This window comes from Nyctereutes procyonoides, unplaced genomic scaffold (genome assembly GCF_905146905.1).
Source record: "Nyctereutes procyonoides isolate TBG_1078 unplaced genomic scaffold, NYPRO_anot_genome, whole genome shotgun sequence".
NCBI classification, from domain to species: domain Eukaryota; kingdom Metazoa; phylum Chordata; class Mammalia; order Carnivora; family Canidae; genus Nyctereutes; species Nyctereutes procyonoides.
Genome location: NW_026575024.1, coordinates 22,356,044 through 22,369,461, shown reverse-complemented (window position 1 = coordinate 22,369,461; position 13,418 = coordinate 22,356,044). Strand labels below are relative to the sequence as shown.

The 13,418-nt window shown below is 46.7% G+C and overlaps 1 protein-coding gene across 1 annotated transcript in view; it reads right to left on the bottom strand.

Annotated features, from left to right (window-relative positions):
- SOGA1 (suppressor of glucose, autophagy associated 1) overlaps positions 1–13,418 on the bottom strand; it is a 73,810-nt gene that overhangs the window by 14,884 nt on the left and 45,508 nt on the right. Inside the window, exons 7-12 of the mRNA XM_055300315.1 lie at positions 12,478–12,603; positions 11,284–11,514; positions 4,778–4,882; positions 3,663–3,830; positions 1,823–2,074; positions 539–610 (exon numbers count right to left, since the gene is read on the bottom strand). Of these exons, the coding sequence (XP_055156290.1) occupies positions 539–610; positions 1,823–2,074; positions 3,663–3,830; positions 4,778–4,882; positions 11,284–11,514; positions 12,478–12,603 (954 nt within the window). The remainder of the gene's footprint in view (positions 1–538; positions 611–1,822; positions 2,075–3,662; positions 3,831–4,777; positions 4,883–11,283; positions 11,515–12,477; positions 12,604–13,418) is intronic.

Sequence of the window (13,418 nt, the reverse complement as noted above, 5' to 3'; positions counted from 1 at the left end):
AGGTATGTGATCCAGGCTTGGCCAATCAGAGCTCCAAGAGAGAACCCCAAGGAAAGAGTCTTTTTAGAAGTTATTCTGAATGTGGTGACAGCAACCAAGCACCCAGTGGCCACTGTTCTGCTGGTGGTGACCGCAGTGACCTCAAGATTCAGCAGAAAATGGGATTTTCATTTTACCACTGACATAACTGGAGCCCAGAGAGGGAGAGAGTGACTCATTCAGGATCACACAGCTACTCAGAGGCCTTGCTTTTCTGAAAGGCACAGTTGAAACCAAGAGAGGGCAAGCACCTGGCCAGGAACACAGACACCCAGCCTCTCTCCAGACACGGAAGGATGGGGCTGGCAGAGGACTCCTCACAAGTCCTCAACCATCTGCTGAAACAATGGGGTAGAGATCCCAGGATTGAGAAGCCCAAAATGCAAGGGTGTGATTGGTGGGACAGAGTTAGCCTCCTCCCTGTCACACCCCCGCAAGTGAGGGACTTTGCAGAGCAGCCAGGAGCCAAGAGCACATGATGGCCTGTTACCCTACTCACCTCTTTCCAACTGTTGTCCTGTTTCTCCAGGTCTGAGTGCTTCAGGATCCAGGGTTCAGCGGCCTTCTGCAGCTGGGCAAGGGTAAAGATGATGGTCAATGGCAGGCATGGCTGATGAGTGGGCCTTGGTCTGTGCAAGGCCACTTCCCAGGTTCTGCTCAGAGCACGGATGACCCAGTCATGGACTAAGAGCCATTTTCCCTTGGGCAGCAGCTCTGAGCCACCAAAAGATGGATTTGATGAAAGCAACCACTTACAGGCATCCTTATAGATGCCATTCTATGTGCTACAACAACCGCTGTCACAACTATGTTACTTCATGCTACAATTCCTGGATGGGCTAGGTCAGCTAAGCAGCAGCTGAATCACATGAAAGTCTGGGCTCCGTACTAGGAATGAGTATATTAGATGGAACGTGACCAGCCTCTAGTCGTGAACAGCTCTCTATGAAAGAGGCAAATAAGTATAAACAATATATATTTTATGATAACATGATTGACTTAAAAAAAGGGAATCTGGGGAGCCCCAGTGGCCCAGCGGTTTAGTGCTGCCTTCAGCCCGGGGTGTGATCCTGGAGACCTGGGATTGAGTCCCACATCAGGCTCCCTGCATGGAGCCTGCTTCTCCCTCTACCTGTGTCTCTGCCTCTCTCTCTCTCTGTGTCTGTCATGAATAAATAAATAAAATCTTAAAAAAAAAAAAAAGGAATCTCTGAATATAAAATTAAGCAGCAAGAAAGGGAGGAATGGGTTAAAGTATGTTTTTGCAATATTTGGGTCTCATATAAAGATGAAGTCTTGATTTATATAATTTAAATAAAAAGTAAAATGAAGGAAAAAGTCAAAAAGAGTGGCATACAGCAGCTTGGTAAATGGCAGCTGGGTGTATGATGTGTAGTAGGGTGTAACGGTCAATGATGTTTTTTTTCCTATTCCCCCCTCTTTTGGTCCTCAAAGGACTCTAATTTTCCCAAATTTTCGGGCTTTGCTAGCTCTAGGGGTAGGCACATGACTTACAACTGGCCAATCAGCCTTGTGGAAAAGGAAAACTCTCTATTACCATTGCTAAGCTGGGATGATATGAGCACAAAACAGTGACCATATTTGAAGACAGCTTTGGCTTATGAATAAAGCACAGAGGAGAGCAAGCCTGAGAGATTGGCAGAGAGGCAGATGTAGCACCTATTGCCTTCTCTGAGCACCTGGATCCAGCTATAACTGGAGGAGATCCCAGCCCCGGACTTATCCCACAATGAGTCCCCATTGTGGCTGGAGCAGGCCTCACCTGGCTCAGACGGTTCTGCAGCTCCTTCACCTGCTGCTCCACCTGCTGCTTCTCACCCTGAAGCCTCTCCACCAGCTGCAGCTTTTCCTGGCTCCAGTTGCGCTCGCTGATCTGTAGCTGCCGTGTCAGCTCCATGACAGCGCTGTAAGACTCAGCCAGCAGGTGCTGCTGCTCCTCACGCTCCCTCTGTAGGGCTGCCTTCCAGTCAGGCCCTGCCCGCTCCCCAGCCCCTTTGCCAGTCTTTAGCTCCACCTGCAGCAGAAGGAAGAGCAAACTGGGTGGCTGGCACCAGGAGACCCTTCCTCTCTGGCTCCCTGTCCACCCTCCTTCACTCTCAGGCACCAGCAGGGGGCGGTGGGGGAGAGCTCTCCTCTGAAGAACCCCCACCTGCTGACCATCCCATGCAGAACTAAGCCCTCCTCAAATTGGGGGTTGCATGGAGCTCGTTTCACTTGCCAAGCTCCATGCTAAGGGCTTCTCAAGCATTATCTCGGTATCCTCACGAAATTTCAGCAAGACAACTGCTTTTCTCGATATTTTAGGGAAGAGAAAGAGGTTCAAAGAGGTTATTTGTCCCAGGTCACATAGCTACAAAATGGCAGTTTCCTAGTTACCGCTTCTCATACTCTAACAACTCTTACAAGTGGTCTGGGTTTATGGTTAGCGGGGGACATGTGCCCACAGTCACACAATGAATGTGTGCAGGAATGAATCCAGTGTGATGGCTTTCACGGCACCAAGCCTCGGGGTGGCAGGAGGTAAACACAAAGCCTCAAGCCTCAGTGTACCTTCCCAGGCTGTGGTTTGGTATGTGGAACCCCATACGGGCCGGTCAGCTTCCCAGTGGGTAGGGGCATCTAGAATGGCTCGGTTTGGGGGTCAGGAAGAAATGTGCAGATGGGGCAGGAGCTATGAGCTCTACAGGGACGGTGAGAGGAAAGAAGGGTGGCACAGGGAAGCCAGAAGTCTGTGCGCACTGGGAAGAAGGTTGAGATCATAGTGAGTGAGAGAAGCCCGGAGAGACAGAAGTTTGGGGAGCCAGGGTCAAATCTGCCACTTATTTGCTGAGTGTAAGAACCTGGTAAAGAACCTTAACCCTTCTGTGCTGGTTTTGTTACTCATCCAGCAGAGATTATCAGTGTACCCACCCCCAAGGAGCCCGTGATGACCAGAAAGGCAGCCTGCCACAGGGGCAGGCTCGGAGGAAGCTGGGACCTGAAGAGTCATGGCAGGTGGTGGCGGTGGAGAAGGTCAGGGCGTTTTCTTTGGGAAGAAACCCGCCCTCTCACTTTTCAGACCAGAGGAAGGCAGCAACTTGCCCCCTAGCACACAGCAGAGACCACACCTCTAGGGCTCCTGGTTAAGGCTCCTGCAGTCACACTGGATTGTGGGGAGGGGAGTAAAACAAAGCTAGGTAGCAAGGGATGAAGGGGATCCTTATGACGAGATGGGGGAGTAAATGAGGACAGCAGGCAACAGAAGTCTGGCTACACGTGTGAAGGATATGACCAGGTACAGACAGGTAGTTAAGCATCTGGCCTCACCTGTGAACCCATGGTGGTGCAGCAGAAGTGCCTATGACGTCCCATGCCCATTTGTCAATCCTCCACCTTCCTTTCTTGGCCCAGTGACTTCCAGTCCCCAGTGTTTCTGGCACCTTTGCTGTGTGACTCAAGGTAAATCTCTTGCCCTCTCTGGACTACAAGAGGAGGTGAAGAGGTGGTTCCTATGCCTCTTAGAAGCATGGCTTGGGCATTGTGCTCCCAGATCTAACACCCCTGAGGGCTTAGATGAGGGAGGAATAAAAGGGGGGAATGTCTCTGACAGGTCAGGGACTCACCTGGGCAGTAAGGCTCTTCAACTCTGCCCGTTCTGTCTCCCAGGTGGCCTTGGCCTTGGCAAACTGCTGCTGGAGCTCAGTCAGACCACGGCGCTCATCCCGAAGCAGCCAACACAGCTCCTTCAGTGTCACCTTCATGTCAGCCAGTGTCTTGATATACTCATTGGGCTGCAGATGGGGGCAAAGCCTGGGTCAGCAGCTTGGGAGGGGTGGGAAGGGGAGCCTGGGCTGGGAGCATTTACCCAGAGCCCAGCCCAGTACTCTGTCTGGTCTTGAGCAATCCCCATGATCTCCCCAGATCATCTCACCGAGCTGAGCCCAGGCCTGGCCACCTCCTAGGCTGACACGTACCCCAGCCTCACATAAAACCTCCTGAGGTCACAGCAATTATTATTCAGCCTAAATGTGAGATGGGCCCGGACTTCTTTGAGCTTCTGCAGAGCCTAGGCCCTGGGTCTTTATCCTTGCCCAAGATCTGTCTCTCTGACCCACCGTGGGCCACAGGGTGAATCCAAGCTATCTATGCAGCCTCCGTAACAGGCTGACTCAGGCCCCATCATCTCTCCTTGGCTCATGACCTATTTCCTACCTACCCAAGCTAACTGTGTATGACCCTGGGAGCCTGACCCCATCACTTTCTGCCCCATGGCTTGATTTGAGGGTTCCTAACTCCAGACCACAAGGCCTCTCTTCATATGACCCCAACTTGATGTCCTTACCCCTACTATGTACATCCCAACCCATAGCCAATCCCAGAATACCCTGCCACACCTCTGCAAACAGTTACCTTGGTCCAAAAGAGCCTTTGCCCCATTCTCTATTATGCAAGCTCCTATTCATCCTTCAAAACCCTCCACCTATTATCCCTTCACTGTGACACTGTCCCCTACACTCTAGACAGAATTAACTGCTCTCTTGCATGTGACCACAGTCCAACTGCTGTCACTGCCACCAGATGACTTATCAGCCCCACAGCACTAAGCATCTGGGGCCAGTAACCAGGTATTAACCATCTGCAGCTCCAGTGCCCCATGCAAGACAGGTCAGAGAAGATGGAAGGAAGTGATCATCAAACAGACAAAGGAAGCATGGGCAGGACAGGACTGGGAACGCACCGTATTTTGGGTCCAACTGTCCCCCGTGCAGGTCTTGTTATCTGAATGCTGGGCATTTAATTCTTCTTCCTCCATTAGCAGGTACAGCTCCTTCATGCTATTTACCTATTTTTAAAAAGCCACATTCAATAGGGACTGGAAGGGTGTCATGCCTGGAGTCTGAGCATCAGGAAAGGGGATTGAGGCTAGTGGCCCAGATGGAAAGGGTATGACACATCCGGGCAGAAAGAAAAAAGAGGGATTTATGGTCCAGGATGGACCAACGGTACTCTAGTTTGACACTGATTTCCCAGATTTTAACTTGGGCTCCTAGGCACCATCTAGGCCTAGGAGTACAGCTGGGAAGGCAGGCCCCTCTCTCCTCCAATGCCACCTCTGTCCCAAGGGCCATCAGGCATCCGTGAGAGCTACTCAGAAATAACCATGTTGCCAGATGAGGTCAACAGGTAGGCCCTGTGGATGGAATAAAAGGCCCACAGGGGCCCCCATAATTATAGAAAAGGCAACCAAAAGTTTGGGTGGACAGAGAGAACTTTCCTGGGAGGGGGTTTGCTGCTGATGGATTCTGGGTAGAAGTCCAGAGCCACCCAAGGAAACCAGGATGAGAATGAAGCAGAAAGAAGCCAGGTTCTGACTGGAGTGCCTATCCATCATTCACTCAAAAAATATTTACTGAAAACCTACCATGCACCAGGCCCTATGTTCGGAGCTGGGGATAAGCCAGGGAGCAAGACAGACAAAAACCCTTGTCCCCTTTAGCTTCCATTCCAGTAGCGGGAAAACATACAAATAAGTGAAATGTATGAAACAGCATTAAATATTTGGAACATCACACAGTGAAGTGTCAAGGAGAAAAGCAAGCAAAGGAGCTGGGGTGTGCTGCATGTGGCTAGCTAGTCAAGGAGTGCCTCAGAAAGATGCTGATATTTGGGCAAAGCCCTGAAAGAGGTGAGAGACTAAATAATGTGAACTGCAGGTCGAGAATTCCAGGGAAAGGGCACAGCAAATGCAAAGGTCCTGAGGTGGGAACATGTCTGTTTGAGGGAAGCAAGAGAGCCAAGGAGAAAGTGAGAGAGGTACGGGGAACAAGCCTAGTGGACCAGGCTCAGGACTTGTAGGGACTCTGGCTTCTGCTCTAGGTGAAATGGGAGCCAGGGGAGGACTGTGAGCTGAGAAGTGATCCCCACCTGACTTTTGGTTTCATGAGATCACTGCAGCTGCTGAGCCTACTGGGCAGCAACAGAACCTCCATCAGAAAATTTCGGAGGATGCCATCCACGTGGAGCCTATGCCACCTGGGGTACTTCCCCATACCCTTCTGAAATGCAAAATGCTTGGTGGAAGGGTGCAAGGATAGAGAAAAGAGACCAGTAAGAGGCTGTAGTGAAAATCCAGGGAATGAGTGATGGTGGCTCAGCCAGGAGGGATGGCAGAGTGGCTAGGTCAGACTCTAGATAGATTCTGGATAGATTCACAATGTGCAAGAAAGGCCATTTAAGTCATATTTAAGTCAGCCTATCCTCGGGATAAGCTCCCGAGGGAGCAGGTGTAGGTAAGGGAGAGACGTGGCCCAAGGGCTGAGTCTGGGAGACTCTGATGTTAAGGAAGGTCAGGGAGAAAAGGAGGGTCCAGCCAAAGAGATCAAGAAGGAGCAACCAGTGAGGTGGAAGGAAACCCAAGAGAGTGTGATGTCCTAGAAACCAAATGAAGGGCTTCTAGTGTCAGGGCAGGTACCAAGGCTGGGAAATATGGGGAGGGGGCAGGGCAGGGCCTGCCTGAATTAACACCCCAATTCTGTCCCTGGTCATGAGTATCCAAACATACAGACCTTGGTTGTCTGTATACACAGATGCATGATTCTTTCCCCGAAATCCTTGAGTCCAGGTGTGCTTGGAATTCAGAATGCTCAGGGCTTTAGAAAGACAACATGGTACATACACTATATATTGTACAACTGCCCCAACAGGTCTGGGGTACCACTCTATGCTCAAGCCAAGCACACTCATGCTTCCCCTATAAACATATGAATATTAACATGAGATGGGATAAAGGTTTTGTGCCAAATGAATGTCAGGCCAACCTTTTCCAACTGAGTTAGATGCAACCAAATACAGATTTCGTTTAGAGCTTCCAGATTTCAGGATTGAGGCAAGTAATCAAAGATCTTTATCTGCAGTAGAATGGGAATAATAATTATTTCCATATCATAGCATATTTATAAAGATGAAATGGAGTAATCCACCTGAAGTATTTAAAACAATACCTAGAACACTACACTCAGTGCCTAGGGTTTATCATTCACATGTATAGTGTCATTTCACACATACAATTTTGCATGTGTGGACACATATATTCTTTGAGAGTAAGAATATATATTAAGTTTATTATTTATATAGCTATATCTGTTTAGATTATGTTTATGCAAATGTATGTATCTGTTTTGACAATATATGTGGTTATATCTTTTTTTAAAGATTTGAGAGAGAGAAGGAGGGAGAGCACAAGTGGGGGGTAGGGGAAGGAGCAGAGGGAGAGGGACAAGCAGATTCCCCACTGACCAGGGAACCCCATTCAGGGCTCATTCCCAGGACCCTGAGATCATGACCTGAGCTGAAGGCAGATGCTTTACTGACTGAGCCACCCAGGTACCCCATAATATCTAATTATGTCTATTTCAATAAACATGTATATTTCTATTAATTATAAACACATATATTATTTAATTTTCTACACTTTTCTTTTTTTTTAATAAAAATTTTATTTATTTATTCATGAGAGAGAGAGAGAGAGAGAAAGAGAGAGAGAGAGAGAGAGAGGCGGAGACACAGGCAGAGGGAGAAGCAGGCTCCATGCAGGGAGCCTGATGTGGGACTCAATCCCGGGACTCCAGGATCAGGCCCTGGGCTGAAGGCAGGCACTAAACCACTGAGCCACATAGGGATCCCCTTATCTTTTTTTTTTCTAAAGTAGTTTCTTTTTCTCTTTGTTGCTCAAGTACATGGAAATATCTAGAAAGGTTTATACCAAATATGGAGGATTTGCCTGAGACAAACGGACTTAAAAATATAGATTATGTGGTCTCCAATTCACTTCGGAGGGGGTAGGAGAATATCCAACTCAGAAGCCAAAACTGGCTTCCTGGAAAATCAATATGGTGGTTAAAAAAATCAATATGGTGGTTCCCCAAAATATTAAAAATAGAACTACCATGTGAACCAGCAATCCCACTTCTGGGTACATATCCAAAGGAAATGAAATCTGAATCTTAAGGAGCTATCTGCAGGCCCATATTCACTGCAGCATTATTCACAAAGCCAAGATATAGAAACGACCTAAGCGTTCACAAATGAATGGATAAAGAAAATGTGGTGTATGGGATGCCTGGATGGCTCAGTGGTTGAGTGTCTGTCTTTAGCTAAGGGCATGATCACAGGGTCCTGGGATTGAGTCCTACATCAGGCTCACCATGGGGAGTCTGCTTCTCCCTCTGCCTATGTCTCTGCCTCTGTCTGTGTTTCTCATGAATAAATAAATAAAGTCTTTAAAAAAAATGTGGTGTACGTATATACAATACCATAGAATATTATCAGTCATAAAAAAGAAGAAAATCTGGGACATCTGGGTAGCTCAGTGGTTGAGTATCTGCCTTTGGCTCTGGGCGTTAATCCTAGGGTCCTCGGATCAAGTCCTGCCTCAGCTCCCCAGAGGGCGCCTGCCTGTCCCTCTGTCTATGTCTCTGCCTCTCTCTCTGTATCTCTCATGAATAAATAAATAAAATAAAAAAAAAAAAGAAAAAGAAGAAGAAAATCCTGCCATTTTTGATAACATGGATGGACCTAGTAGACATTATGCTAAGTGAAATAAGCCAGATACAGAAATATAAATACTGCAAGATCTCATTTACATGTAGAATGGAAAAAAAGTCAAACTCATACAAGCAGTGAGCTTGTATGTGGAATGGAAAAAAAAGCCAAACTCATAAAAGAAGTGAGCAGAACAGTGGTTGCCAAGGGCAGGGAGGAGGGGTGGGGGTGGGGGTGATAGGGAGATGTTGGTCAAAGAGTACAAAGTTTCAGTTATGCAGGATGAATAAGTTCTGGAGATCTACGTACAACATGGTGACTATAGTTAACAATACTGTATTGTATAATTGAAATTTGCTGAGAGTTGGGATGCCTGGGTGGCTCAGCAGTTAAGTGCCTTCCTTCAGTCCAGGGCATGATCCTGGAGTACCAGGATCAAGTCCCACATCAGGCTCCCTGCATGGAGCCTGCTTCTCTCTCTACCTGTGTCTCTGCCTCTCTTTCTGTGTCTCTCATGAATAAATTAAACCTTAAAAAAAATTTAAAAACTGCACACACCCACACACAAAAGAAATTTGCTGAGAGTAGACCTAAGTACTTGTATTATTAAAAAAAAAAAAAAAGAGGGGCACCTGGGTGGCTTAGTTAGTTAAGCATATGACACTTGATTTCAGATCAGGTCATGATCTCAGGGTCATGAGATCTAGCCCCATGTCAGACCCTGTGCTGGGCATGGAGTATGCTTACGATTCTCTCTCTCAGGGTACTTGGGTGGCTCAGTAGGTTCAGCATCTGACTCAGGATTTCATGGGTCATGATATTGAGCCCAGTGTCAGGCTCTGGGCTTAGCAGGAAGTCTGGCTTAAGATTCTCTCCCCCTCTGTCTCTCTCCTCATTAGCTCTTTTGCGCTCTCTCAATGTGAGCATGTGTACTCTCTCATGAATAAATAAATAAAATATTTTAAAAAGAGAGACAACAGACAAAGAGGCAGAGACATAGGCAGAGGGAGAAGCAGGCTCCCCCAACGCAGGACTCAATCCCAGTATCTTGGGATCATGCCCTGAGCCAAAGGCAGACACTCAACCACTGAGCCACCCAGGTGTCCCTAAATAAATTAATCTTAAAAAAAAAAAAAAAAGATTCTCTATTTCTCTCTCCCTCTGCCTCTACCTCCTCCCCCATACACACACTCTCTCCCCCTCTCCTCCAAAAAACAAAAACAAAGAAAAAGAAAGAAGGAAAGAAAATGTAACTATGTGAAGTGATACGGACATGTTAATTAGCTTGATTGAGGTTATCATGTATCAAAATGTTAAGGTGTACCCCTTATGTATATACAACTTCTGTGTAAAACAAATGTGGCTTATACATATATACAATGGAATATTATTCGACCTTAAAAAGAAAGGAAATTCTGCAACATGCTACAACATAGATGAACCTTGAGGACATGATGCTCGAGGACATGTGAACTAAGCCAGCCACAAACAGACAGATACTATGATTCCTTTCATATTAGGTACTTAGTGGACAAAATCACAGAGGCAGAAAATAGAATGGTGGCTGCCAGGAACCAGGGTAGGTGGTCATAGGGAATTTTCTAAGGGGTACAAGGTTTCAGCTGTGCAAAATGAAAAGAGTTCTGAAGATGGATAATGGTGATGGTTGCATAGCACTGTGAATATACCTAATATACACTAATGTACTGTAAACTTAAAAATGGTTAAAATGGGGGGGCACCTGGGCTACTCAGTACATTATGCATCTGATTCTTGATCTCAGCTCAGGTCTTAATCTCAGGGTTGCGAGTTCTAGTCCTGCATTTGGGCTCTATGCTGGGCTCCATGCTGGGTGTGGAGCCTACTTAAATTAATGAATTAAGTAAAATTAAATAGTATATTCATAAGTCAAAAATAAGCAGCAATAAAAAATGTACTGGATTGTTCCCCCTATGAGCCACCAAAAAGCAACAAAAACTACTTCTATAAAATTTGGTGAATCTCAAAAAATTATATTGAGCAAACAAAGCCAGGTACTAAAGACTACATGCACTTATATGAAGTTTTAGATTAGGCAAAATAACCCATGGCAAAAGAAATCAGAATAGTGCTGACAGCTGGGGTAGGCATATTGACTGGAATAGTAGGGATCCTTTGGGGTCACTGGAAATGTGCTCTGTTGTGATCTGGGTTGGGGACTATACAGATGTATGTGACAAAACTTCATCAGCTGTACACTTAGGATGTGTGCACTTTATTATATGCAATGTATACTTTAAAAGAGTTACAAGCAGTATATACTCTACTCTATCAGCATATAATATAGAATTAACAAAACTAGATTATTAAATTTACCTAGACACCATTGCCTGCTGAGGACTCTGAGGTTCATTACGAAGGGAAATGAACAAGTATTAGAGAGGTGTTAAAGACCTATCAGCCCCCAAAGAGACTTTCCCCTGGTGAGGCAGGACCAAGTCTGTCTTCACCATAGTATCCCCAGCACCTGCCACAGCGCCCAGTAAAGAGCTGGTTCTCAACAAGTAGATGCTGAACAAGTGAATGAATGCAGGGATGGAAGCCTGCAAGCTGATGGCTTGGAGATGAGCCTCAGCGCTATGTCAATGCCAGCTAGGTGTCCCTCTAGTTCTATCTTCTCCGCCCTACCCCCCTGCCCTAGTCCTGGTACCAGGGGAACCATACCTCAAGGAAGTCATCCCCCTCGCTGGGCAAAATCTTGCCCTGCCGCCAACGCTTGAGGAACCACCTGAGCTTCATGAAAAGCAGCAAGAAGTTGTGTTTGAACTGTTGGGACTCCTGCACCAGCATGTTCTTCTCCTGGCTCCAGAATTTCTGCTCCAGCCTCCGCTGGAGGCTCAGACTCTGCAGCTCAAACTCTCGCCTCAGGAGCGCCCTCTGCTGGTCCTCCTTCAGCTGGGAGGGAGAAAAGAGAGTGAGTGAGCACACCCCACCCCGCTACCTTCCCAGCACTACCCCTTGCCATTCCAGGCCTCAGATAAAAGACAAGAAAGTTTGGGAGGTGGCTGTTGGTGATCCCTGCCAGGGACTCTACCAATATCAGCTCATTCTGTTGAGATAAACTCCAGGGAAGAGAAGTTCATCAAAGCAGCAGCAATCACAATTATGGATCATTGAGAGTAGGATTTGAACCCGGCTCTGCCTCACTATAAAAACCATGACATCACTTAATGAGCAAATACTGGCTGCCAAAGAGAGTTCACAACAACTCTCACATCTGATAAGGAACCTGGGATGGTGAGCAATGAAGGCAGGAAGGGGTGACCCATATGGAGTACAAAGTACATGCTGGGAGAGAGACTATGCCAATCCCTAGGAAATAATGCAATGTCAGGACTTAGCAGAGACTTGGATGTGCAGCCTAGGAAAAATGCTTCAGCTCCCTAGGCATCAGTCTCCCCATCTATGAAATGGGGACACCTCACAGGTGAAATCCTGAGAACTAAAGGACATAATGTGTGAAAAGAGCATTGCACAGCCCTGACATACAGGAAGGGCTTCGTACATGCTTTCTATTAGCAGAACTATCAAAGCAGAACTTTGATTAGTGGCCAGACCTATGGCCCTTTCTGGTACAGGTTTTGAGCTCTGATGGGGGCAATATGTCATGGTTGGGAATCTGAGGCCCAGAGAGGAGACAGGATTGGCCTGAGGTCAAACAGGCAGTCAATGACCACCCCAAGATTCCAGTCCAAGTTAATGCACAATCAAGTACAGGGAGGGCCAAAAGACTCATGTTTCCCGATGCCCTTAGCTTCTGAAGCCTCGTGGAACCCTAAGGTGTCTGCCTTCAGTTCAAGGAAGAGAAGACAGAGTCGGTGCTAGGGTGAGGGTGGGGGGACACAGGGCACTACCCACCTGGCCCATCTTCTGGTTGAAGTTGTCGGCCTCCTCCTTGCGTAGCTGCCGCTCCTGGGAGAGCTGCTCTTGCAGGCCCCGGAGGCTGTCATGAGCCTCTGCCAGCACGAGCTGCAGCTCCTTGATCTGGGATAGGGGTGAGGGACACAGACAGAGGGGGAGAACAGGAGGGGGACAGAGCCGTGGTCAGAGGACAAGAGTAGAGGGGGGTTCCAAGCTATCCTTGGAGTACAAATCAGGCACACTGGCTGACCCTACTTCAGGAAGTTGTTATGACAATTAAAATTGTGCACATCAAATCTAGCTATTATTATAATGTCGCCTGGATACTTTCTCTCTTTGAAATACATTTGAAGAAAATGTAAGAAAGAGAAAACTAAGGTTGATTCACAAAGATGTTCCTTGTCTCATTGTTTATCACTTCAAAATTTTAGAAACGCCATGGATAAATAAAGGCATTAATATGTGTGGTTAATAAGTCTATACATATGTAAAAGTCTATTCAACTGTACACTTAAGGGTAGTGTCCCTCATTGCACATATCTTATTATATTATGCTTCAATAAAAAAATAAATAAAAGAAGGACACCTGGGTAGCTCAGTGGTTGAACATCTGCCTTTCACTCAGGTTGTGATCCCAGAGTCCTGGGATTGAGTCCCACCTCAGACTCCCCACAGGGAACCTGCTTCTCCCTCAGCCTATGTCTCTGCCTCTCTCTCTGGGTCTCTCATGAATAAACAAATAAAATCTTAAATAAATAAATAAATAAATAAATAAATAAATAAATAAATAAATTATCCTTCAATAGAAAAACAGGAAGGACATGGACACATACACTTAAATGTGAACGGTGGTTAATTTGATCTTAACTTGCCTCTTCATATCTTTATGCAATGCTGCTTAGGGGCTTTGCTGTACTTACATGTTGCTTATAATGACT